Source organism: Elgaria multicarinata, chromosome 3, assembly GCF_023053635.1.
Source record: "Elgaria multicarinata webbii isolate HBS135686 ecotype San Diego chromosome 3, rElgMul1.1.pri, whole genome shotgun sequence".
NCBI classification, from domain to species: domain Eukaryota; kingdom Metazoa; phylum Chordata; class Lepidosauria; order Squamata; family Anguidae; genus Elgaria; species Elgaria multicarinata.
Window position 1 is genome coordinate 167434365 of NC_086173.1, and position 27848 is coordinate 167462212.

General features: G+C 44.6%; 1 protein-coding gene across 1 annotated transcript in view; it reads right to left on the reverse strand.

Annotated features, from left to right (window-relative positions):
- LOC134395761 (zinc finger protein 721-like) overlaps window positions 1-27848 on the reverse strand; it is a 223061-nt gene that overhangs the window by 42945 nt on the left and 152268 nt on the right. Inside the window, exon 3 of the mRNA XM_063121925.1 lies at window positions 9152-10069. Within this exon, the coding sequence (XP_062977995.1) occupies window positions 9152-10069 (918 nt within the window). The remainder of the gene's footprint in view (window positions 1-9151; window positions 10070-27848) is intronic.

The window sequence follows — 27848 nt, forward strand, 5'->3', positions numbered from 1 at the left end:
GTTTTATGTATGGAGTTTGTGTTTTTATGTAAGCAAGTTTGAATTGCTGAGCACAAGGGATCGGAAGAGATTTCAAAAGGGTGATTATGGATAAAAAGATAAAGGTATCAACACTCAATGTTAAAGGTTTAGGGGCAGTCGTGAAAAGGAAGAGAATAGAACAAATGTTAAATAAAGAGGGATCAGATATTATAATGATCCAAGAGACACACCAAGGCTCCGAGAATTCGAATATGATAAAATTAAAGTGGTTAGCCTATTATGAAAAATCATTAGGGACATCAAAAAAAAATGGAGTGGCCACTTTGATTTCAAAAAAAAGTGGGTTTATATTAGAAGAGGTAAAAAAGGATGATAAGGGTAGATATCTTATGTTAAAAGGTAAAATTGAGGGAAAGGTTTATACTTTGATTAATGTTTATGCCCCAAATGAGAGGCATAGAGAATTTTTTATAAAGCTGTTCAAAGAAATAGAAGAATTTAAGGAGGGGTATGCATTATTAGCTGGGGATTTTAATATGGTTATGGATAATAAAAGGGACAGGTCAAATCCCACTAATGCTGAAAAGAGGAACAATATGACTATATTGAATAAATTAGTAAAAGAAAATGATTATTTAGATTCGTGGCGCTTACTTTACGGGAATAGGCCTGGATTTTCATACTTTTCCCCAGTTCATCATACATACTCCAGGATAGATTATATATTTGTTTCAAAAGACTTTGCAACGAGGATTTGTAAAATGGAAATGGGGGTAATAAAAGTAACCGATCATGCCTTGTTAAGTTTAGAATTTACAGTTAAGAAAGATTATAAAGAGGCATATAGATGGAAGTTGAACACAAAGATATTGAAATACAATAAAATAGTAGATAAAATTCGGAAGGAACTGTCGGAGGCATGGGAAATTAATGAAAAAGGAGGAACAGCTGGGTCAGTCATTTGGGACACCATGAAGGCTGTAGCAAGAGGAATCTGTATTAGAGAAACATGTAGTTTAAAAAGACAACAACGTGCAGAACAGGAAAAGTTAGAGATAGAAATTAAAAACTTGGAGGAAAGATATTGGCGAAGTAAAGATAAATATAAATTAGTGGAAATACAAGCTAAGAAGAAACAATTAGAAAACTTAAATATAGAAGAGATTCAAAAGAATTTAATGTATATGAAAAGGGAATATTTTGAAAACAGTGATAAGAACTCGAGGTTGCTTGCCAAGCTCACACAAAAAGAAAAAGGGAGGAATGGGATAGAAACGTTGAAAGATAGTCGAGGGAATTATTGTCATGCAATGAAAGCTAAAATAAAAATTTTTCAGGAATTTTATCAGGAATTGTACAAGGGTAAAGAAATTCAACAAGAAAAGGTGGAGGAGTATATTGGAAGGTTTATAAAGAAGGAAATAAAATCAGAATATAAGGAGTTAATGGAGTCAGTAATAACTCAAAGAGAAGTTGAAGAAGTTATTGATAAGTTAAAAGTGGGTAAATCACCAGGAGCAGATGGTTTGGGTCCAGAATATTATAAGGTCTTCAAAGATTGTTTAGTTCCAAAATTAATGGAACTTTATAATAGGATATTATCAGGAGAGAAGATACCTGAATCATGGGAACATTCAGTGATAATTCTGATCCCAAAACCAGATAAAGATTTGACTAATCCTGATTCTTATAGACCTATTTCTTTAATAAATCAGGATGCTAAAATTTTTACATCTATTATGGCCAAACGATTAAATAAATTTTTGGCAGAATATATAGGAGCAGATCAATGTGGGTTTGTGGTAGGAAGACATATGCATAATTTAGTGGGTAGAGTTTTAAATGTAATAAATGTAATAAAAAAAGCAAATATTAAGGCAGGTATTATGGCATTAGATATTTTTAAAGCTTTTGATTGTGTGAGCTGGCAGGCACTAAAGAGTATTATAGATAAATTGGGATTTGGAAATAAATTTAAAAATGTAATAGAACAGTTATATTCCCAAAATACGGCGGTAGTGGTGGTAAATGACGGACTTACTGAAAAGATACGACTAGCCAGAGGAACAAGACAAGGATGTCCGCTCTCGCCGGTCCTTTTTGTAATGGTTATGGAAGTTTTGGCGAAGGCACTAAGGGAGGATAAAGAATTAGAAGGAATTGGAGAGGTAAGGGAGATAAAGCTAAACATGTTTGCGGATGATACTTTATTGACCATTAAGAATCCATTAAGAAAATTAGAAAGAATTAAATATCAGTTGAGGGAATTTGAGGAAATTACAGGGTTAAAAATAAATTGGTCTAAATCAGAGATGATGTTGTTTAACTATACTAAGAAGGAAGAAAAGGATTGGGAATTTAAGGGGATGGAATTGAAAGTTAAGAATGAGATTAAATACTTGGGAATTAAAATTACAAAAAATCTAGAGAATTTAGAAAGGGAAAATTTAACGAGGTTAAAGAAGGAGGTATTAGAGAAATTGGAGAAATATAAAAGATTAAATTTATCTTGGTTTGGGAGAATAGCTTTGATAAAAATGAAGATACTAGCTAAAATTAATTTCGTATTTAGGATGCTACCTATAAAAATATCAGAAACCGAGATAAAAAGTTGGCAAAATATTATTAATAAATATTGTAATGGAGAAAAGAGAGCAAGAGTGAATAAAAATAATTGGTACCTAAGCCAAAAAAAGGGGGGAATGGGTCTCCCAAACATAAAATTATACTACGTAGCAAATAGATTAAGACATGTTGTAGAAGCAATTATGGGAGTAGGAGATTTATACTGGATGGAAGAAAAAATCATAAGTAAGGTAGAGATGAATCTGGAGAATGTTTTTTTTAAAGATGGAGGAAGAAAATGGGTTGGAAGTATAGATAATCCACTCCTGAGGACTCAATGGGAAATTTGGAGCAAATTTAAAGGGAAGCTGCTTCCGAGCAACTCTCCCTTAGCACCGATAATAATGTTAAAGAATTTCCCAGAGGATCTAAAGGGTAGATTATGTAAAATATTAAAAGAGAAAAATAAAATAAAATTAAAGGATTGGGTAAGAGATATTAAAACAAGAGAAGATATGGAAAATTTGTTAAAGGAGAAGAAGCTATCTTGGCTAGAATATGGTCAATTAGAACAATGGAATAAAAAGTGGATTAAAGATAATAGAATGTGCAGAAAGATGACGAGGTTTGAAGAATTAGTAGTAAGTAAGGAGAAAGGAAAAGGAGGTAGTATAGTTTCAAAAGGATTAATGAGTGAAATATATAAAATATTGTTAGAGAAGGAGTTTAGAGAGAATACAGAGAAAGTGATTTGGGAATCAGATTTGAAGATACAAATAGGGCGACAGAGCTGGGAGGGACTATGGAAACAAAGAGTGTTGAGAAGTTTATCAGTAAGAATAAAGGAGAATTATTTTAAAATTTTATGGAGGTGGTACCTAACCCCGGTTAGATTGAACAAGATAAGTGATCAACATTCAGCAAATTGTTGGAGAGGATGTGGGGAAAAAGGAACGTATTTACATATGTGGTGGCAATGCAAATATGTACAAAGATTATGGAAGATGGTGTTCTCAGAAATTGAAGAAATAGTGGGAATGAAAATAGAACAAACACCAAAAATAGCATTGCTGTCACTATTTGAAGATATAAAGTGTGGAAAAGGAACTATAGAGCTGATATCGAGTTTGTTGGTTGCAGCACGATTGATGATAGCTAGGAACTGGAAGATCCAAGGGGAATATTCTATTGAGGAGTGGTATAAAGTAGTATGGGATATAGCCATTAATGATAAACTGACATGTAATATTAAGTGGAGAAAAGGCGTAACTAAAATAAATGAGTTCGAAGGAATTTGGAAACAGTTCCTAGTGTTCGTGTTTACTAAGGGAAATGGGAAACCACCATCAGAAGAAACGATTAGATTTTGGACTCAAGAATGATCCCGAGGTGGGGGGTGCACTTTTATGTTAAGAATGAAAATGTTGTAGTGTGATAAGGCATATGTAATAGTTTTTGATATTTGTACTCAACAATTATTCAATATGTATGAAGCAGATATTTGATGTATTTCTTTTTCTTATTGTGTTTGTTTCAATTATATTTTGGAAATGTTCATTTATGTTTATATAGTGTTGAAAATGAATAAAAATTATTAAAAAAAAAAAAAAAAAAAAAAAAAGGGATGATATGGATGAGGTGCACAGTCAATGTAGCACAAAGGCCAGGGAAGAAACCTTTTTCATTTAGTAAGAAAAACTGGTCTGAGCAGGAATAAAATTTTGCTTACAAATGAACAGTCAGCAAGGCCTGATCAGTTCCGGATTGATAGGGACAGGGGAAATTAAAGTGGTTCTAAATACAGAAGAAAGGAAAGTAATATGAGAAGTAAAAAATGCCCAGTTGGTTGAGCAGAACAGATATAGGGACAGTCTAGGTAAGGTTTTGTACAGAAACTCCAATCCAGAGGGGATCTACACAGCATCGTGAAGGCGCTTGCGTGCGCCTACAGTGCGCCCCAAAACTCATTGTGTAGATCCTTGCCCTACCTGGCCAGAAGAGATGGAGGAGGAGGCAGCGGCGGCGGCCCCGCATCGCCCCTTGCGGGGACGGGGCAAAAAGTTTCCGGGCTCGGCGGCTTCGCTGGGGAATCCGGCCGTGTCCTTGCTGCCGCCGCCGCCGCCGCCCACCTCCCCGCCAGCCTCCTGCTGCCGGCGAAAGAGCCATCCGGGGCGGAGAGCTCGGCAGAAGAAGGCGGGGGCTTCTTCCGCCGAGCTCTCCGACCCGGGTGGCAATGTAAGCATTGAAACTATCCAACAGGCCAAAGAGGTTTCCTGGCCATGCTATGGTGCATAAATAGTGCTTACTTAAAACAATGGCCTGGTGTCACTTATGGTCACTAGGACTAGTGGTCTCATTGGGTCTTTTCCCAACTCTGTTATTCATTTCCATAAACACAAATATGCCAAATAATTTTCCTTGATACGCCTTATTAGCTTCAGCTATTGGGCAGTATAAAAAGGAAGTCATGGAACCCACAGGGATCAGGTTGCCTATACAAGTCACAGCTGTGGCTTCTTGTCTCATACAAAACTGGCTTGTTTTAGGATTATGGGAGACTTCAACAAGACATATTGCCTGGGTTCAGATAAGACCATGAGTGATGCATCTCTGTGGTGCTGCTGGAGAAGAGAAGATTGAGGGGAGACATGAGAGCACTCTTCAAATACTTAAAAGGTTGTCACACAGAGGAGGGCCAGGATCTCTTCCCGATCCTCCCAGAGTGCAGGACACGGAATAACGGGCTCAAGTTAAAGGAAGCCAGATTCCGGCTGGACATCAGGAAAAACTTCCTGTTAGAGCAGGACGACAATGCAACCAGTTACCTAGGGAGGTTGTGGGCTCTCCCACACTAGAGGCCTTCAAGAGGCAGCTGGACAACCATCTGTCAGGGATGCTTTAGGGTGGATTCCTGCATTGAGCAGGGGGTTGGACTCGATGGCCTTGTAGGTCTCTTCCAACTCTGCTATTCTATGATTCTATGAAAATGCAATAAATAAATAAATAAATTCCAGATGGTGCCTCGTTCAAGATGTGTCGAAAGCTGCCCTCCAGGATATACCAAGGAGGTCCAGGAAGGAGAGCCACCTTGCTGCTACACTTGCGCTCCATGTGCAGAAGGGACCATCTCCACTCAGGAAGGTGGGTGACCTCAGCGGAAAGGATTTTCTCTTGGGAAACAGGAAATATTTGTGTCTTCCCAGCCCTACCTTGATTCTCTCTTCTCCTCTTTAAAATACTTTAGCAAAAACTTTCATGAATACATAAGACAAGATGGCTTTATGGAGGATTTCTCTTCTGGATGTGAAACAATAGGAGTCCTTTGGAATTAGGAATTAGCCACTTGCTTCCACCTAGGTCATAGCTAGACCTAAGGTCTATCCCTGGATCAACCAGGGGTCAAACATGTTCATCTCAGTGACACACAGGGGATCCAGTGCTCAGGCAGAGGCGAACCCTGGATGATCCCAGGATAAACCTTCGGTCTAGCTGTGGCCTTAGTGAACGGACCTCACACAGTTTTGGGGGAGAAAAAGAGGATAACCACATAGTGACCTCATTTGCACAATCACCACAAAACACCATGGCTTATTTACACCACAGGAAGTCACGGCACCCACAGAGATCAGGTTGCCTATACAAGTCACAGCTGTGGCTTCTTGTCTCATACAAACCTGGCTTGTTGTAGGATTATGGGAGACTTCAAGAAGACATGTTGCCTGGGTTCAGATAAGACCATGAGTGATGCATCTCTGTGGTGATGCTTTCTCACCTCTCCCAGAAGTCTGGGAGGACATCTAGGAGAGGCAACATGGAGGACTTCTAGGAGAGGCAGACAAGCCACCGAGCGATGCATCTACCTGGCACTGCATCCAACTGATTCCTGAGCCTCTTCAGGGGCAGCGGGTTGGAGCTCCAGGCAGATGTCTCACTCAGGGTCTTCCAGGAGAGGTGGGGAGCTCAAAAAGGCTTCCCCATCTCTTCCGGAAGTCTCGTGAGATGGGAGACCCTAGGGAGAGGCAGGGAAGCAAGACAGTGAGAAACGCTTTCACCGCCTCTGCAGTAAGCCTCATGAGATGGAGCCTAACTTCCAGGAGAAGCAGGGAAGCCACCGAGAGACGTGTCTGCCTGATGCTGTGTCCCACTGACTCCTGAGCCAGAGGTGCCATGAGACTTCTGGGATGCAATGCCTTACATCTCACGAGATGTCAGACACCTCATCCCAGAACTCTTATTAAATGTACGATTTCTGGTGCAGGTGGTACATCGGGATTTGCCAGGCATTTTTTAAAAAAACGGATGTCCCAGGAGGGAGCAAAAACACAGACATTGTCCTTCTACATGCTGGTGTTTTCTGACTTTTCCTTCATGCCCATCTCTGTTCCAAATGGAATAGAACGCAGACTGGTCTTGAAATAGCATTGATGTCTGTCATGTTGGAGTCGCTCTCCTTCTTTTCAGACGCAGACCATTGCAACAAGTGTCCAGAAGATCAGCAACCAAACAAGGCCCGAGATCAATGCGTCCCCAAGGATAGAATTGTTCTGTCTTATGAGGAACCATTGGGATTCATCCTCGCATCTTTTGCACTATTCTTCTCCTTAACCACAAGCTTTGTGTTGGGAATCTTCATGAAATACATAGAAACACCAATAGTCAAGGCCAATAACCGGGACCTCTCCTACATTCTCCTCATCTCCCTCCTGCTTTCCTTTTCATCGTCTTTCCTGTTCATTGGCCCTCCGAGCAAAGCAACTTGCCTTCTCCAACAAACAGCCTTCAGCACCATCTTCTCAGTGGCCGTCTCTTCTGTGTTGGCCAAAACGATCACTGTGGTGCTGGCCTTCCTGGCCACCAAGCCAGGGAACAAGTTCAAGAGATGGCTGGGGAAGAGTTTGGCCAACTCTATTGTAATCTTTTCTTCCAGTGTCCAAGTTGTCATCTGCACCATCTGGCTGGGAGTCTCCCCACCCTTCCCTGACTCTGACCTGCACTCCCAGCCTGGAGTGATCCTACTGCAATGCAATGAAGGCTCTGTCACCATGTTTTATACTGCCCTTGGCTACATGGGCTTCCTGGCTGCTATCTGTCTGACAGTGGCTTTCCCAGCCAGGAAGTTGCCTGGGTCCTTCAGTGAAGCCAAGCTGATCACCTTCAGCATGCTGGTCTTCTGCAGCGTTTGGGTGTCCTTTGTGCCCACCTACCTGAGCATGAAGGGGAAATACATGGTAGCCGTGCAGGTCTTCTCCATCTTGGCCTCCAGTGCCGGGTTATTGGGCTGCATCTTCATTCCCAAATGCTACATTATTGTCCTGAGACCTGATCTGAACACAAAGGAACACCTCATGATAAAAGCCAAATATGGCAGCTAATCAGAGTTAGAGACTGAGAACAATTCCAGCCCCAACCACAGTCTGAATAAGAACCCCAAGTTCTGATGGAGGCAAATAATTATGAAACAGGTCTAGAGCCTGTCTCCTTCCCAAGGGTTACAGCTAAATCCACTAAGAAAGGGAGGCCTTCAACGCCAAGGAGGTGAACAATGGGACGGAAATTCTTTAAACCTTCTCCTCGTCATGTCACATCAGTATGGGAATAGGTCTCTTACCTTGTTTGACAAGAACTGATTGAGTCACTCTTGTGACTGGTTGGTGATACCTTTAAAGGAATTAAACGAAAGCCATGGATCGTGACATGGGTGGACCTGTTGTGACTTTCCAGATTGTCTTGCTTCCAACTTCCACCACCCCCTCACCAAGAGTGATGCTGCCCATGCTGATGACTTTGTCGGCCAAAATATCTAAAGGAGCATCCGTTGCTCCCTGGGTGGTCATGGAACAGGGACCCAGGTGACAGCGTACAAGCACCTTCCTGCTCCTGCCAGCCCAAAGCTATAAAAAGGGATGGGAACTGATCCCTCAGACTCACCTGTGTTTCACCACCACCACCACCAGTGCAGAGGACCAGAGAGCATCACTCTAGTCTCCAGCCATCCGGGTTCAGGAGGCAGAAGAAGGCATCAGAAGCATGGCTCAAATGTGAAACCCCAAATTAGATTACTGCAATGCACTCTACGTGAAGCAGCCTTTGAAGACGGTCCGGAAGCTGCAGCTTGTGCAAAATGCGGCGGCCAGATTGATAGCTGGAACAGAGAGATTTGAGCATATAACACCGATTCTGCCCTGCTTGCATTGGCTGCCTGTATGTTTCCGAGCCCAATTCAAGGTGCTGGTTTTAACCTATAAAGCCTTACACAGCTTGGGACCACAATACTGTCGTGGAATTGAATATTGCAGAGTGCGTAGCACACACGATAGCTGGCTCACTAAGCTGCTGGCTTCTGAGGCTTAGTGAGGAAAAACCAATACTCACAGACTTGTCAGTAAGAATAACTTTACTGAACAAACTTTCCTTTCACATATGGTCATCAATATATACAGCACACTTCACCAACAGCAGCAAACAGTACAGAGACGATAACAGTGACAACAAGACGCCTTTAAACAGGAACATATTAAATACTTTCCCCCCCTTTGGTTCAATTAACCAATTAACCAATTGTCTCTACTCCAGGTCTTGCATGTAGGCCGCTTAAGATGTATACCCTGAGCAAAGCTCTTCCTGCACTCAAAGCATTTATAGGGCTTCTCCCCAGTGTGAATTCTTTGATGTTGCTTAAGGTTTGTGTTCGGAGCAAAGCTCTTCCCACACTCAAAGCATTTATAGATTTTCTCCCCAGTGTGAATTTGTTGATGCCGATTAAGCTGTGTGCTCTGAGCAAAGGTCTTCCCACATTCGAAGCATTTATAGGGCTTCTCCCCAGTGTGAATTCCTTGATGCTGCTTAAGCTGTGTGTTCTGAGCAAAGTTCTTCCCACACTCAAAGCATTTATAGGTTTTCTCCCCAGTGTGAATTCTTTGATGCTGCTTTAGCTGTGTGTTCTGTGCAAAGTTCTTCCCACACTCAAAGCATTTATAGATTTTCTCCCCAGTGTGAATTTGTTGATGCTGCTTTAGCTGTGTGTTCTGTGCAAAGTTCTTCCCACACTCAAAGCATTTATAGATTTTCTCCCCAGTGTGAATTTGTTGATGCCGATTAAGCTGTGTGCTCTGAGCAAAGGTCTTCCCACATTCGAAGCATTTATAGGGCTTCTCCCCAGTGTGAATTCCTTGATGCTGCTTAAGCTGTGTGTTCTGAGCAAAGTTCTTCCCACACTCAAAGCATTTATAGGTTTTCTCCCCAGTGTGAATTTGTTGATGCCGATTAAGCTGTGTGCTCTGAGCAAAGCTCTTCCCACATTCGAAGCATTTATAGGGCTTCTCCCCAGTGTGAATTCTTTGATGCTGCTTAAGCTGTGTGTTCTGAGCAAAGCTCTTCCCACACTCAAAGCATTTATAGGGCTTCTCCCCAGTGTGAATTCTTTGATGCAGCTTAAGGTAGCTGCTCTGAGCAAAGCTCTTCCCGCACTCAAAGCATTTATAGGGCTTCTCCCCAGTGTGAATTCTTTGATGCAAGTTAAGTTGTGAGTTGAAAGTGAATTGTTTTTCACACACTAAGCATTGAAACCTTTGATATTTGTTAGAATGAATCTTCTGAGTTTCACTCTGTTTCTTCCTTTTACGAATGTTCTTTTTACTTGGTGCTTCTAGTATTGGAGTTTCACAGACCTCTGATCCTTCAAAAGAAATAGATTCCTTTTCCCTCTTCTCTTCAGTTTCCCTTCTCTGCTGTGGGCCATTTTTCTTGCTCTCCCTGTGATCACCTGCAAGTATAAACACAGAAATCATCTTGAAATCTTGGAACAAAACAAATGGTTGCTGATTTGATTCACATGATAAAAAAAAAATCGTTGGTGAGGCAGATCTTTCTAAACATATTAAATATCCCGATGATGAATAGACCTGAGAACTAAACTGCCATACAATGCTTTCCTTTATACAGAGTAACTCATATAAAGTAGTTGAGAGAATAAATGAACAACATAAAATTCTGTAAAAATAAAATACACTTAAAATCTGCCATTTTCTCCTAGCTGATCATTTAACTGGGAACTGGAAAGTGGGAATTCAACCCTAATGGTTATTTTCAATGTCCAGTTATATCTTAAAATGAAAAGCAAGCTGTCCAGAGCTGTCTTCTGAAAAGGCTGAACTCTCCTCCATGGAGACTATTAAGATAATATCTGTCTTCAATATTACGCAGATGCAATTATAGCAGCAAAGTAAGATGGGTTGGCAGCCATCTCTGCCACAGAGTAAGTCCATCAATGGGCTTTTCTCAATGTTTTGTCAGGTCTTCGGAGTCAATGACATTTGTATTCTACACTAGAACAAAGAAAGAAGAGCTGAAATTCCACCTTCCAGGATCTGGCAAGAAGGCAGAGAGCGAGCCTTACCCAGAGAAATCCCATTCCTTACCCAGAGAGGCCAGGATCCCACGATTCTCCTCCATGACTTCTTTGTGCAGAGTCCTCTGGCCTGGGTCCAGCAGAGCCCACTCCTCCTCCGAGAAATGCACGGCCACCTCCTCAAAGGTCACCAGACCCTGAAAGAAGAAGAAGAAATGATGTTCTCTTTAAGCATTATGTAGCAATCCATGAAGACAAGGATGGTGAGGTCCTCTTTCTGAATGCCAAAGCATTGTGAGTGACCTTCAAGGCCTTCCTAGCAGCCATCATGGAGAAGAGCAAAGGCTAAAGGGGCAGGTTCTTCCAGGACCAAAGAGATGTGCAGGAGGCGGAGGCCCCCAGGACTCCCCTACCTGCCCAGGCTGTGCAGAAACCGCTTCCACTCCACCACCAAGCGAACGAGGCCCAGAAGGACCCCCCGGGATCAGTTCACTTCCTCTGCAGGTTGTTTTGCTCCCTGTGAGGAAGGTAAAGAAGGTGGGGAGGTGAGAAGGTAAGTTCACATTCTTAACTATTCCCATTTTCATTGTTTATTTTCAGTGTTTATTTATTGCATTTGTTTACCGTAGCATACCCAAAGCACTTAAACAATATCCAAATATTTAAAACTGCGAAAACATACAATATACACATACATATAAAACTACTATAACAAGTTTTAAAACTATGACCCTAAAAAAACAGACCCAGGTTAATTAATTACATATTGCTTGACTTGGCACTGAAAAGATAACAATGTCGGTGCCATGTGAACCACATTGGGGAGATTGTTCCACAGCTGGGGGGCCACCACAGAGAAGGCCTCTCCCTTGTTGTCGTCCTCCGATCTTCCCTCTGATTAGGCGCCTGGAGGAGGACCTTAGTTGCTGAGTGTGTAAGACCGGGCCAGAGTGGGTCTGATACCCTCGAACCACATTACTAAACAACATTTCCTTTCTGAGTATCTCCCCCAGCAAAATCAGGCTCAAGTAGAACATTAAGACAGCTCATGCACCTCAGGCGTAATTGAGGGAGGGGAACCATGGGGAAATACGTCCACGAATCCTTACCCAGTGAGGAGGGTCCTCCGTCCCCCTCCTGCAAGATCCGCCCGTCCAGCGGCCTCTGTGTGGTTCCCGGTGGAGCCTTCTCTGCCTCAGGGAAATCTGTGGGTGCTCTGGCCAACATCCCCTGGACCTGGAGCAGGAGGGAGGATTCCAGGCAGAGAAGAGGGATTAGAGAAGGAAAGAAACGGCTCAGGTCAAGGCCAAGGGCAGCATTTCCCAATCGCTTTACCTTTCAGGTCTCATTCTAAAGTTGATCTACCATCCAAGCCACACAGCACAGGAACTTGTGTCTTTGTCAGGGGGCTAAGAGTTCAACCCTGACATCCAGCATTTTCCACTGTAAACACAGGAGCTTGGGTGTCTACAAATGCTATTCCTATTGTGTTGGGAGGACTCTGACACTTGTTGAAGAAGGATCCCCTCCTTCCCCAGAACTTCACAAACCCATTCATTTCTCCTGTGATCATAAGAACGTAAGAAGAGCACAAGCAGGACATGAGTGCAACAGCAACCTCCTGCCCACGTTCCCCAGAATATAATCATAGAGTTGGAAGGGGCCTACGAGGCCATAGAGTCCAACCTCCTGCTCAGTGCAGGAATCCACCCTAAAGAATACCTGACAGATGGTTGTCCAGCTGCCTCTTGAAGGCCTCTAGTGTGGGAGAGCCCACAACCTCCCTAGGTAACTGATTCCATTGTCGTACTGCTCTAACAGTCAGGAAGTTTTTCCTGTTGTCTAGCCAGAATCTGGCTTCCTTTAACTTGAGCCCTTTTTCTGTGTCCTGCACTCAGGGATGATTGAGAAGAGATCCTGGCCCTCCTCATGTGGCAACATTTTAAATATTTGAAGAGTTCTATCATGTCTCCCCTAAATCGTCCCTTCTCCAGGCTAAACATGCCCAATTCTTTCAATCTCTCCTCGTAGAGCTTTGTCTCCAGACCCCTGAACATCCTAATGGCCCTCCTTTGAACACACTCCAGCTTGTCTGCATCCTTCTTGAAGTGTGGTGCCCAGAACAGAACACAATACTCAAGATGTGGCGTAACCAGTGCTGAATAGAGGGGAACCAGTTCTTCACACAATTTGGAAGCTATACCTCTATTAATGCATCCCAGAATAGCATTTGGTCTTTTTGCAGCCACATCACACTGTTGGCTCATATTCAGCTTGTGATCTACAACAATTCCAAGATCCTTCTCGTTTGTAGTATTGCTGAGCCAAGTATCCCCCATCTTGCAACTGCATTTGGTTTCTATTTCCTAAATGGAGAACTTGGCATTTATCCCTATTAAATTTCATTCTGTTGTTCTCAGCCCAGCACTCCAGCCTATCAAAATCACTTTGAAGTTTGTTTCTGTCTTCCAGGGTATTAGCTATCCCACCCAATTTTGTGTCATCCGTAAATTTGATAAGCGTTCCCTGCACCTCCTCAACTAATTGAGGAGTAAGTAATCTCTGAAATTTGCTCCTGATTAGGCTGCTTTTCAAATCCTAAAACGTGTAGCAACCATACTCACGGACTGTATGCTCCCTTAAAGGGCACTGAGTAGACTGATATGATGCTTAAAACATAGTTAGTACAAACCTAATAATACTACATATAAGAATGAAAATATATATCAAAACAACGACAAGAAATTACAGAAAAGGAATACAATAGAGCTGTACTTTAAAATAGAAGAACAGGATTACAACCAAGGCCTCCACTTACACTCTTCCTTGAGTCCTTGTGGTTGTAATGTCCTTAAGGTGAAAATCCAGAATATTTCCCTCCGTCATAGTTGATGGTCTACTCTTGTCCCATATCCTCCAATCCTTTCAATAGTCCAGAATCTCAGGTCTTTGTCATCATGGCCCATATCAAGAAAATGCTTGACCAGAGGTGCCTGAAGTGTTTTGCAGCGAATGCAGCTTTTGCGATTCATGCCATCAAGAGTCCATGTAATTTATTGTACATTGGTATGAACACAAGAACCATCAGAACCCACATCTGTGAGCACAAAAGCTGCATTCGCTCCCAAAGTTTAACTTTCCTTAAACTTACTTTGTTTACAGGAGGGAGGATCCCAGACAGAGAAGGGGGAGGTGGGAAGGAAAGAACTGGGTCAGGTCAAGGCCGAGGGCAGCATTTCCCAATCACTTTACCTTTCAGGTCTCATTCTAAAGTTGATCTACTATCCAAGACACACAGCGACATGTCTTTGTCAGGGGGCTAAGATATCAACCCTGGCATAAGCAAAGTGCTTGAACACCCTCCAAAAACCAGCCAGGAGGAAAGACAGAACCTCCCAGACATTCCCTGATATCCAGCATCTTCCACTGCAAAAACAGCCGTTTGGTGTCTACAAATGCTCTTCCTGTCCTGTTCGGAGGACTCTGCCACTGGCTGACGAAGGATCCCCTCCTTCCCCAGAACTTCATAAACCCATTCAGTTCTCCTGTGATCATAAGAACAGCCATTCTGGATCAGAACAAGGGTCCATCTACTCCAGGATTCTCTCCCCACAGCGGTCCATCAGCTGTTGTCTATGAACTCACAAGCAGGACATGAGTGTCACAGCACCCTCCAGCCCATGTTCCCTAGCAACTGGTGTACATAGACATACTGGTTAGGATACTGGAGGTAGGATACAGCCATTCCTAGACTTCTTCTCCAGGAATTTGTCTAACCCCCTGTTTAAACAGCCCAAATTCATGGCCATCCCTGCATCCTCTGGTAGGGAATTGCATATTTTAAGGACGTACTGTTAATGTAACAAGGGCCTGCTCTACACATGACTATACTTGCAGGTGTCATTGGAAATTGGGGCATCCCTTCCTTAGAGGACATGTACAATAAAGTTGAGATAAGTATTAAGAACACAGTCCCTGTTAGTTATCAAGATGAAATGCTCCCACCTGCTCTTTGTCCTCTGCCTGGCTCAGGAGGAAGCCTTCTGCCAGGGCCACCGCCTGGGAACTGGTCTCCGCTCCACACTCTCTGACCCAACTCTCCATCTCCGGGGGCAGGACAACCAGAAACTGCTCCAGGACCACCAGGTCCAGCATCTCAGCTTTCGTGTTCCTTTCTGGCTTCAGCCACTGGTGGCAAAGGTGGTGGAGTCGGCTGCAAACCCCTCGGGGCCCCATGGCCTCCTGGTAGCAGAAGTCCCTGAAGTGCTGAAGCTCCGTGTCTGAGCAGGTGTTGCTCCCAGGTTGGTCCTGCTGCACTCTTCCTTCCCAGGGCGCTGCACGGCTCCCTTCCTGGATGTTTCCTGCCTCAGGGCCAGCAAAGCTTTGCTCTTCCATCTTCACTCTCTTCTGCTCCCACCAGGACTCGAAACAGTCTCCTTCCTTGGCTGCCAATTTCTCCTTTGAGGCAGGGACTGCGCTGTTGGAATTAAAACGGAGAGTGTGAAGGAGGCACACCAGGGTTCCCCGTGAGAAGGTTCCCAACTTCCCTCCTTGGCCAAACCTGGTAACGGAGCCGGATGGCTGCTTGACTGATCATTCTGCCAAAGGATGGCCGAACAACACCCCCCCCCCCCGGGCAACAAGGCCCATGTGCCTTCCCCAATAATTTGATTCTTGTAAACACCAGCCTGGCAAGGTAGGCCACAGGCCCAAGCTTCAGTGGTGATATTTCGAGGGGGTATCGAGGAACCCTGGAAAGGCACGTCTCCTCTAAGTGGGATCGCTGAGTGGTGGTCAAAGACTCTAAGACACGGTTCTCTCTTTTGAGAAAGTTTATTACAAGCAGCGCTTAGCACTGCAAGGCGGAAGCCCTCAGAGGACCCAAGGAACTGCCCGCTACTTTCAGGAAAGCCTTAACCTCCTTATAGGGTCACTCCCCTTCGAAACAAGGCAGAACCGCTCCATGGAACACGCCAATCATAAAACAGTAACAGGTAAGCCTCTCAGGCAGTTGTAAGCAAGGATTTTACGCATGTGCAGAGTGCAATCTTTTCAAGGACAGAAAAACAAGACGTCAATGATTACTGAGAAACTTGTGCCCATCTGTTCATTTCACGGTTAGCTGTTTCTAAAGCAAGCCACGACACCCTCTAACAGTCCTAGTAGGCACACAATCTTGTGAAAGTAGTGTTTCAATACCCTTCACAAGACTTGGTCTCATGGTTGCATCCTTAATACAGTTTCCAGTTACTGCAGAAGCGTAGATACTTTGATTTGTAGAGAACAGGCCCAAAGCAATTATATTCGCACAGGGTGGGCACAGGGGAAGCCCACTTGCCTATTTGCTTGAATTCCTCGACAGGGTGTAGCTGAGAAGAACAGACCCCCCCTCCTTGTTCGTAAGAGCCAGCACCTGCCTCCAAGGGGGCTCTGCGACCCCCGTCCCAAAGGAACCAGATTTGTGGTTGAAAATGAAGTTCTGACTCTGCCCCAACGGGAGAGAGAGAGAGAGAGTGTAACCAGAGCTGAATTAATGCCGTTAAAAGTTAATAATGTGTGAGCGTTTATTTTAAAAGTTAAGCAAGAAAACACTGAAAACTTTTTCAGCTTGTTAAACACATGAAATATGCCACTAAGGAAGCCTTAAGAGATGAATGATTTAGGGTGACCCTATGAAAACAAGGACAGGGCTCCTGTATCTTTAACAGTTGTATTCCAGTAGGACAATGGAACCAGTGACCTAGGGAGGTTGTGGGCTCTCCCACACTAGAGGCCTTCAAGAGACAGCTGGACAACCACCAGTCAGGGATGCTTTAGGGTGGATTCCTGCATTGAGCAGGGGGTTGGACTTGATGGCCTTATAGGCCCCTTCCAACTCTACTATCTTTAACAGTTGTATTGAAAAGGGAATTTCAGCAGCTATCATTTGCATACATGGATCACCTGGTGAAATTCCCTTTTCTATGCCCTCTCTGCTCCCAGCACTTGAAACCCAAAATTGCACCAGAGTAACAGCAATTTCTCCCCACTCTCAGGATGTGAACTTCGGGCTGACTTAATATCAAAGAGGGACGTACTAAAACCAACAGCAGGCTCCCTTCTTAATCAACAAAAGCGCCCCAGGTTGTATTTCGAAGGCCTCGTGGCCAAAGTGACTTGTTAATTTTGCTTATTCACCAGGTTTAAATCAGGGAGAGGAAACAAAACCAAAAATGCAATGCAAACAGGACACCAGGGCAGCCTTTTGCCCTCTGGGGGGACATTCCTTCTCCCCACCTGGGACCTTTCCTCTTGTGTCCCTCCCAGACCCCCCCCCCTTTCTCCAGCCTTTCCTTCCTGGATTCCCTAGTTATGGGGAGGGAAGGAGGTGCAAGCCGGGGGTCTCTTGGAAGGGCCCCAAGTGGGTCAGTCCCCTGGGGACGGCTCCCTCTCTCTTCCCAGCCACGCCCTGCCCCAAACCTGCACCCCCTGCCCTGAGGGGGGGCTTTCCGCCCCCCTCCCCCCTGGGACCCCCTTGCAGTCTGCACTCACCGGCTCCTTTGCTGGGGAAAAGAGGCTGCAGGTGGCGGACAGACAAGGCTCGTAGGCGCAGAGGGAGAATCCCAGGCTCCTTTGCAATGAAGAGGGGAGAAAGTGTGGGGCAGTCAGGAAGGGGCCTCATCCAGCCTGGGCTCTAGGACCCAGCCCCCTCTCCGCCTCTTTAACCCTCCGATGGAGGCAACACTAGAGAGCCACAGAGGCTCCTGGCAAAGACACGGACCTGGGAAGGGGGCATTTCCATTGGGTGTGTGTGTCTTTTATCCCCTCTGCAGCATCGCCGCCCCATCTGCTCCTGGGGTCTTCGGGGGATCCACAGCCGTTTCCCCTTTGAGTGCGTAAAGCAGCCTCCGGCATGGGAGCCCTCCGTCCTTCTGCCTGCCCTTGCTGCAGAACAGCGTTCCCCAACCTGGTGCCCTTCAGAACGAGAATAGATGCTCTAAAAAGAGAGAGGTTAAGTAGGTTAAGACCCTATGAAAAGGAGGACAGGGCTCCTGTATCTTTAACAGTTGCATAGAAAAGGGAATTTCAGCAAGTGTCATTTGTATACATGGAGAGCCTGGTGAAATTCCCTCTTCATCACAACAGTTAAAGCTGCCCTCTTTTAAATCTGGTCACTCTAGTATAGCTCCTTAAGAAACATTCGTATCTTAAGGTTTCCTGGGTGGTATGTTTCATTTGTTTAACAAGTTGAAAAAAAATGTTCACTGATTTCTTGCTTAGGTTTTAAAATAAACTTTCACACATTTCCATCTTTTAACAGCCTTAAGTCAGCTCTGGTTACAGCCTTTCTCTCTCCCACTGGGGCAGAGTCAGAACCTCATTTTCAATCAGGAACCTGATTCCTTTGGGGTTGTAGAGACCCATTGGAGACAGGTCCTGGGTATGAAGTTGGCCACAGCTATATCTAACTCATGCAGTGCCTCCATTTGAATTCCTACAGGACAGTCCTTGCCTCAAGAGAGAAACTGGCAGCCAGTTTGAGTCCTGGTGGGAGCAGAGATGGAGAAGAGACCAAAGATGGAAGAGCAAAACTTTGCTGGCCCTGAAGCAGGAAACATCCAGGAAGGGAGCAGCGCAGAGCCCTGGGAAAGAAGACTGCAGGAGCACCAACCTGGGAGCAACACTTGCTCAGACGTGGAGCTCCAGCGCTACAGGGGATTCTGCTACCAGGAGGCTGAAGGGCCCCGAGCAGTTTCCAGCCAACTCCACCACCTTTGCTGCCAGTGGCTGAAGCCAGAAAGGAGCGCAAAAACTGAGATGCTGAACCTGGTGGTTCTGGAGCAGTTCCTGGCTGTCCTGCCCCCGGAGATGGAGAGCTGGGTCAGAGAGTGTGGAGTGGAGACCAGTTCCCAGATGGTGGCCCTGGCAGAAGGCTTCCTCCTGAGCCAGGCAGAGGACCAAGAGCAGGCGAGAGCATTTCGTCCTGGTGACTAAAAGGGATTGTGTTAATACTCACCTCAACTTTTCCCCTCAAAGTCCTCTAAGGAAGGGATGCCCCAATTTCCAATGGTGGTGAACCTGGGCAGGAGGGTGCTGTTGCGCTCATGTCCTGCTTGTGAGTTCATGGTCAACAGCTGATGGGCCACTGTGGGGAGAGAATGCTGGACTAGATGGACCCTTGTTCTGATCCAGAACTGGTCTTCTTAGGGCTCTTCTTACGATCACAGGAGGAATGAATGGGCTTGTGAAGCTCTGGGGAAGGAGGGGATCCTTCTTCAACCAGTGGCAGTGTCTTCCCAAAAGGACAGGAATAGCATTTTTACACAAAACTGCTGTGTTTACAGCAGAGGATTCTGGATATCAGAGAATGTCTGGGAGGTTCTGTCTTTCCTCCTGGGTGGTTTTCGGAGTGCGCAAATGCCTTGCTTATGCCAGGGCTGATCTCTTAGCCCCCAGACAAAGACACAACATAGTGTGCTGTGTGGTTTGAAATGTAGATCAACTTTAGTAGTTGCCCTGAAATGCAAACATCTTTGAAATGCTGCCGTTGGCCTTCACCTGACCCATTTCCCATGGCATCTGTGAGGGTGCCCACTTCAAAAAAAAATTATCTGTCAAAATGTCGGAGAACAGTCCATGTCTGAAAATGGGGTGACCGATTTTCATAATTTCCCCAAAAAACAGGGGATAATGGGATTTGCTTGAGTCTTGGCATGCATGTGTATACATACATGAGGTGTCATGGTGCCGAGTTTGAGGTTTTTAACGTGAAAATTGACGGAGCTATCGAAAGGGGTCTGAATTGGGGTTATGGGTTAGAGGTTAGAGCCCCGCCAAAAATCAGGGGATGATGGGATTTGCTTGAAACTTGGCATGATTGTGGATCTAGATGGCATCTGTGAGGGTGCCCACTTAAATTTTTTTTATCTCTCAAAATGTCAGAGAACAGTCCATGTCTGAAAATGGGGTGTCCGATTTTCATTAATTCCCCCAAAATCAGGGGATGATGGGATTGGCTTGAGTCTTGGCATGCATGTGTATACGTCCATGAGGTGTCATGGTGCCAAACTTGAGGTTTCTAACTTTAACAGAAAAAAAGTTGTATACTTTTTTGGCTTTCAATGCAAGAATATGAGGGGAAACGCAGAGCTCCGATCCGGATCCGGAGCTCCGCAGCAGAGCGGACTATAGGCAGAGCGGGGGCGGAGTGAAGCAGCCCAATCCGCAAATTGCGGATCTGGAAGAGAAGTGGATTGGGGGGTCCGTGCACACCCCTACTGTCTAGGGACCATTCTTTAAGAAGCGACCTGCCACTTCAACTCATGACAGGCATTATCTCCAGTGGTTAACCTATGGAGGATTCTGATGATCCTCCAAGGGCAGAAGTGTGCACTGGGCACGTCCACATGCCCTAGGGGACCTCATCCCCTTGCACCACATCTATTCAGTTGTTTACCAAGGTTAGGGTGGGTAGCAGTGCTGTGTTTCCTATCCGTTATTTATTTGCTTAGTATATGATTTCAGGTTGTGTTTGTGCATTTGGTGAGGCTACTGTTTTAAAAAACACTGGGAAAAGTCCATTCAGAGTAGAAAGAGAAGTTTCCCAGTATCCCAAGTATCTCGTTTTGCCTATCCCCTCCTCCAACTTTGGGATCATGTGATCATGACTCTGCCTCTCAGCACTTCAAAAGGTACCTCTCCCAGTTTTTTTACCTGATTTTTAAAAAATATATAGAAAGAGAACCGCACCACGCAGAGAGCTGAGAGTAGGCTCAAAATGACCCCCAGCCACGACTCTCTAAGCACAAGAAGTTTCAGAAAGATAGTTTAAGAACCAACACAGTTATCCCCTATTCTTTTCCGCAATGCAATCCTATGGGCGAAATTTTCCAAAATGGCGATCAGATCGCGCCGCGAAAAGAGAAGCACTCCGCCTATGGGCGCTTCTCTTCGCCGTGCTTCTAAGGGTCCGCGGTCCACTTCTCCTCCGCCTCTGGGCAAGGCGGAGCAGGCCAATTCGCTTCTGATTCTCCCATTCTATTCGGAGCGGAGCACATGCCTAATACACATATACATATATACACAGTTCTTATCTATATTACATACAGCTGTGATTAGGCTAACCCAGCCTCAAGGAACTTTTGTATGTCTACATAATTATCAACATCTTACAGAATCCTGGCAAGGTTCCCAGTACAGCTTCTATTTCAAGGTAATTGCTCACAGATAATCTTTCTCTGTTTAGCCTTGAGATAGCCACACACAATTTTAATGACTACGCAAGAGTTTTTACTTTTCTTACTCTTAACAACTCTAACCTAAGAAAATTGAAACAGTTTCATGCAACTTCCTGAAATCTGCTTGTGTCATCAGGAAATGCTGGTTTTACATAACCTGACGATTTCAGGAAGACAGGTAAAGATTAAGGAAGGGCAGTTAAATTGGAAAAGAAAGCATTAAAAAAAAACCCTCCAACATTTGAAATAAAACAGAAAACGACGTTGGCAATAAGATTTGCCCATCATTTCTGAAAAAGTTATGGCTTGTTTACTTTTTATATTGATGTTGTTTTGGCCCTTTTTCATTGTCGTTGGTGGAATGGGAATTCTTTTCTTATTTAAAAAAAGTCTTCATTTTTGAAATATTTTTTATTCATATAATGAGAGTCTATAGGAATCTCACAATGAATATGAATACATTTTTTTGACACAGTAGCCAAACAGGATTTGGCATACTGCCATGAGGAACAAGTCCGACACATGATAAAACACTAATTAAAATCATTGTTTCCCCTTACATCTTCAAGTGTTTTATTAAGGGCTTCAATTCCAGTTTTAAATGACCTGGGCAGGATCTACACTACTGCTTTAAAGTGCTTTATAACAGTTTTGACAACTGCTGGGGCCTCAGTCTTCTCCCAAAAGCGGGTCTATGACCCCCCTGAAAAAAGAGAAGCAGAAGTTGAGGGGGCAGGATTGTTGTTTGAGATTGATAAACAAATGGTCAAGGAACACCTAATTTCCTTGAATGAGTTCAAATCTCCATGGGCCGATGAACTGCATCCTAGAGTAATGAAGGAGCTAGCGGAAGAACTCTCAGAACCACTGTCGATTATCTTTGCGAAATCATGGAAGACGGGTGAGGTGCCGGACGACTGGAGGAGGGCTAATGTTATCCCTATCTTCAAAAAGGGCAAAAAGGAGGAACCTGGGAACTACAGACCAGTCAGTCTGACATCCATCCCTGTGACAATTCTGGAGCAGATTATAAAGAAGTCAATCTGTAAAAACCTTGAAATCAATGCAGTGATCACTAGAAGCCAACATGAATTTGTCAGGAACAAATCCTGACAGACTAATTTGATCTCATTTTTTGATCGGGTAACCTCCCTTGTGGACTGTGGGAATGCTGTGGACGTCATATATCTTGACTTCAGCAAAGCTTTTGACAAAGTACCACATGACATTCTGATTAACAAACTAGCTAAAAGTGGGCTAGATGGAACAACTATTAGGTGGATTCACAGTTGGCTACAGAATCGGACTCAAAGAGTACTTATCAATGGAACCTTCTCAAACTGGGGAGAGGCAACGAGTGGGGTGCCGCAGGGCTCAGTCCTGGGCCCAGTGCTCTTCAACATTTTTATTAATGATTTGGACGAGGAGGTGCAGGGAACGCTGATCAAATTTGCAGATGACACAAAATTGGGTGGGATAGCTGATACCCTGGAAGACAGAAACAAACTTCAAAGTGATCTTTGATAGGTTGGAGTGCTGGGCTGAAAACAACAGAATGAAATTTAATAGGGTTAAATGACAAGTTCTACATCTACGAAATAGAAATAGAAAGGTACTGGTTCCTCTCTATTCGGCCCTGGTTAGGCCTCATCTAGAGTATTGCGTCCACTTCTGGGCTCCACAATTCTAGAAGGGCACAGACAAGCTGGAGCGTGTTCAGAGGAGGGCAACCAGGATGGTCAGGGCTCTGGAAGCAAAGCCCTGTGAGGAGAGACTGAAAGAACTGGACATGTTTAGCCTGGAGAAGAGAAGATTGAGGGGAGACATGATAGCACTCTTCAAAGACTTAAAATGTTGTCCCACAGAGGAGGGCCAGGATCTCTTCTCAATCCTCCCAGAGTGCAGGACACGGAATAACGGACTCAAGTGACAGGAAGGCAGATTCCGGCTTGACATCAGGACAACTTGATGTCCTGATGTCCTGCACTCTGGGAGGATCGAGAAGAGATCCTGGCCCTCCTCACACAGAGGAGGGCCAGGATCTCTTCTCGATCCTCCCAGAGTGCAGGACACGGAATAACGGGCTCAAGTTAAAGGAAGCCAGATTCCGGCTGGACATCAGGAAAAACTTCCTGACTGTTAGAGCAGTGTGACAATGGAATCAGCTACCTAGGGAGGTTGTGGGCTCTCCCACACTAGAGGCATTCAAGAGGCAGCCGGACAACCATCTGTCAGGGATGCTTTAGGGTGGATTCCTGCATTGAGCAGGGGGTTGGACTCGATGGCCTTGTAGGCCCCTTCCAACTTTGCTATTCTATGATTCTATGATTCTATGAACTTCCTGACTGTTAGAGCAGTACGACAATGGAATCAGTGACCTAGGGAGGTTGTGGGCTCTCCCACCCTAGAGGCCTTCAAGAGGCAGCCGGACAACCATCTGTCAGGGATGCTTTAGGGTGGATTCCTGCATTGAGCAGGGGGTTGGACTCGATGGCCTTGTAGGCCCCTTCCAACTCTGCTATTCTATGATTCTAAGGGCTTCAATTCCAGTCTTAAATGACCTGGGCAGGATCTATACTACTGCTTTAAAGTGCTTTGTAACAGTTTTGACAATTGTTGGGGCCCAGGACACACTCCATATACCGTGGTCAAAACTGTTATAAAGTGTTTTAAAGCTCTTTAAAGCAGGAACGTAGAACCGCCCCTGGTAAATTCCTCACTAAAAATGATTGCACACGCCTTTAAAACTTGTACCAAACATAAATGAGCTTTGTTGTAATAGACATCTTGGACCAGTGCCCAGACTCAGTCATGGGCTGCATGAGGGCCAATAAACTGAGACTGAATCCTGGCAAGATGGAAGCCCTGTGGGTGAGCGGTTCCCGAGTCTGAGGGAGAGGCTCATTGCCTGTTCTGGGTGGGGTTGCACTCCCTCTAGATCTGTCGCTGGATGCTCAAGTGGCCGCAGCGGCTCAAAGTGCCTTTTACCAGCTTTGCCTGGTTCGCCAGCTATGGCCTCTCCTCAACAGGGATAGTTTGGCCATGATGATGCAGGTATTAGTAACCTCACGACTGGATTACTGCAATGCCCTTGAAGCTGCTCTGGAAACTGGAGCTAGTGCAGAATGCTGCAGCTCAGCTGTTGTCAGGAGCGGCCCCTTTCCAGCACGTGACTCCTCTGCCGAGGGAACTCCACTGGCTGCCTATTCGCTACCGGGCCAGGTTGAAGGTTCTTCTACTTGTGTACAAAGTCCTAAAGAAGTTGGGACCAGGATACCTGAGAGAGCGCCTTCTCGCTGAATCACCCTGAATGTGGCTCCATAATTCTCCAAAATTCCCATTTTTCAGTTTCATAAAGAACTCTGTAGCTACATAAGAACATAAGAAGAGCCATGCTGGATGAGACCAAGGGTCCATCTAAGAAATGGTGAAACTCTCCCACCCATGTTCCCCAACAACTAGTGTATGCAAGCCTCTGATATTGGAAGTTGTATTTAGCCATCAGGACTAGTAGCCATTGATAGCCTTTACCTACAGGGATTCATCCAACCCCCTTTTCAAGCCGTCCAAACGGGCGGCCATCACTAAATCATGTGGTAGTGAGTTCCATAATTTCACTATGCCCTGTGTGAAGAAGTCCTTCCTTTTATTTGTCCTGCATCTCCCACCAATCGGCTTCATGGGATGACCCTGGGTTCTAGTATTTTGAGAGAGGGAGAAAAATGTCTCCCTGTCCACATTCTCCACAACCTGCATAATTTTGTACACCTCTATCATGTCTCCCCTCAGCCTCTTTTTTTTTCCAAGCTAAACAATCCCAGTTGTTGTAACCTTCCCTCATATGGGAGATACTCCAGTGCCTTGACCATTTTAGTTGCTCTTTTCTGCACCTTTTCCAGATCTACAATATTGCTTTTCTGTTGTGGCAACCCAAACCGTACACAGTATTCTAAATGTGATCACGCCATCGATTTCTATAAGGGCAGTGTGATACTGGCCGTTTTATTCTCAATTCCTTTTCTTATCATGTCTAACATGGAGTTTGCCTTCTTTGCATCATCTTCTGGCCATGTCAAGAAGATGGAGCCTCATCTGTGACTCCTTGCAAACATGTTTTTCTCCAGCTCCGCTCTTGCCCCCTTGAGTGTCTCGGAGAGTCTGTGAAGTTGCACATGTGATGCTTCCCCTTGTAATTATCAAGAACATTATGATTTATTCCGATTCTTGCCAAAGCTTAAGAGATTCTTTTTTGAACTATAGATTTCCTTTGAGACCAATGACCTAAATAACAGAATTTAGGGCAAGATAACGCAAGTTCATGCACCGTGCCTGAAATGTTTGCCACCTATAATAGCTCCTGCCCAAACAAAAGCGTGGGCTGATATCTGGTGCAGGTTGGGATGACCATGCTTCTAGTGCAGTTTAGGAGAACCATCAACCCCCTTTGGCTCAGAACTCCTTGCATTTGAAAGATACTGCAGCCCTTGCCTTGCCTGAGTTCTCTGTCTTCTTCTGACAAACTGGCTATGGAACTGAGAGGAGCAGTCCCAACACAGGCATAGAAGGCAACCCCAGAATGCTATCACTGTTTCTGTTCCTGCTGTTCTTGCTGCCTCATGCAGTCTGTCCACTGGAGAGGCACGAATGTCCCCAAAAGCGAAAGGGAGCATCAAATTACTACCGGCCAGGAGACTACCTCATTACTGCAATCACGTCTTCCGAGTTGAGTTACTTTGGAAAATCACACAACGTCTACGTGTCCCCTCCTCAACCCATGACTCATCCGTAAGGAATTCCGACTTCAGGCTTCCCAACTTGCAAACCAAGAGGCCCCATTCCCTGCAGGCCACCCATATTTTCTGGACCCCTGGTCATCCCTGTTAAATAGCTTTCCCTACTTTGCTCTTGTTATGTCTTCTGATGGAGAATTCAGAAGTTCAGTAACCTGAAGGCAACGTTTAGTTCAATATGATCATGTATAGTTGGATAATTAGAGTTTCCTTTCAAAGTTTCAACCAACACAAGGAAGACTTTCTGTGCTTTTAAAGTCAGTGATAAGACACAGGGTGGAGGCAAGGTGGCTCTTTCTTTAGGGTGGTCTACCACACGGCTTCCCCCTCCTTTCCCAACATAACTGCTTCTCAGAACCAAGCAAGTTCAATTGTGCATATTTGACTTGCAGCTATCCTGTAATAAACAGAATTCATTGTGCAGTTGAACATTTAGGGAGAGGGGAAAGGCAGGGAAAATGGTCAGAGTTCCTTCACATTAAAACTGGAGAGCTAGATGGGAGAGTTGCACCGTTTCCTAGACGGACCCTTGGTCTGATCCAGCATGGCTCTTCTTACACGCTTATGTCGGTACAAAGTTCTTTATGAAACTGCAAAATGGGATTTTTGGAGAATTATGGAGCCACATTCCTTGCTTTACGTTGAGGGTGATTCAGCGAAATCACATTCCTTAATTTAACCAGAAATGGGTGTGGGTGTGTCAGTGTAGGTTGGGAGAATAGATCAACAGAGTGAAATGAAACTTTGCAGGTGTTCACTAGCAAGGCCAACTCCAATGTGGAGCCTGAAATTGACAAGACACTGACAAGAGGATGAGGGGGGCTATGCTGTGTGTCCATTCTAGGAGTGGGTGGGAGAAATGAGTAGAAAACCAAGCCAGAACTTCTGTTGATTTTAAGCAACCAATGGATTTTTTTTTTTACCTTGTAATGAGGCATCTCCATGGTCATGTTACCCGAGAATGACTATAGATTTATAAAACCAAGAGAGACCTTTTGTTTTCCTTGACGTGACTTTTTTGCATTTATCCTTTTGCAGAAACGTACTTTTGAGGTACTTCCACATCTTGTCCTTCATGTTTGCCATTCAAGAGATCAATCAGAATCCCGGGCTCTTACCTAACGTCACTCTGGGCTACAACATCTATGAGGCCCATTATCTTGCAAGACCAACTTCCTATGCCTTGTTACGGCTGCTTGCTGGTGGGGAAAGCAACCTTCCAAATTACCACTGTGGTAGAGAAAGAAAGAATGATGTCCTGGCCATTCTTGAAGGGCTTGAAGCTGACTACTCCACCCTTATTTCAGTCATGTCAGGCATCTACAAAATCCCACAGGTAAAAATTCGGAAGGAAGTGGAATCTTCTCTCTCTCTCTCTCTCTCTCTCTCTCTCTCTCTCTCTCTCTGTACCTTTTCATATACTAGACAGCTGAGGAACACCAATGGTTAAAATGCTTTTCATTTTTTCATTTACTGGATTATACCGTACAACTGGATTTTACTCTCTTCTGCTGCTTGAAAACTGTCCATTCGTCACTTGTCTAGATAGAGTAATATTACCAGACTTTCTGGATACTGACTATCTTCATTTCATCTATCCAACTTGGTTTATTGCATCAGGGATCAGGAAGTAATACCATCTAGTCGTGTCCTCAAGTGTACCGCTTTCCTCTATGGAGAATAAGAAAAAGGTTAGCATGAATGCCTGTGAGGGATGGTGTTGATTTCACACTGGGTGGGATGGTTCAGGTGTCCTTCCCCCTCCTCGGACAATTACACCATTGCACATCTTTCAAGAAATCGCACAACAATGGCTGCACCACAAAGGACCCTTGAGTTATTATGGCTGTCTGCCTCAAACATAGGCTTCAGACTTATCATATAGCTAGGCGTTTTGTTAGACATTTATCATTTCACTGTCCTTTATTCTGAAAAGAATACAATTCA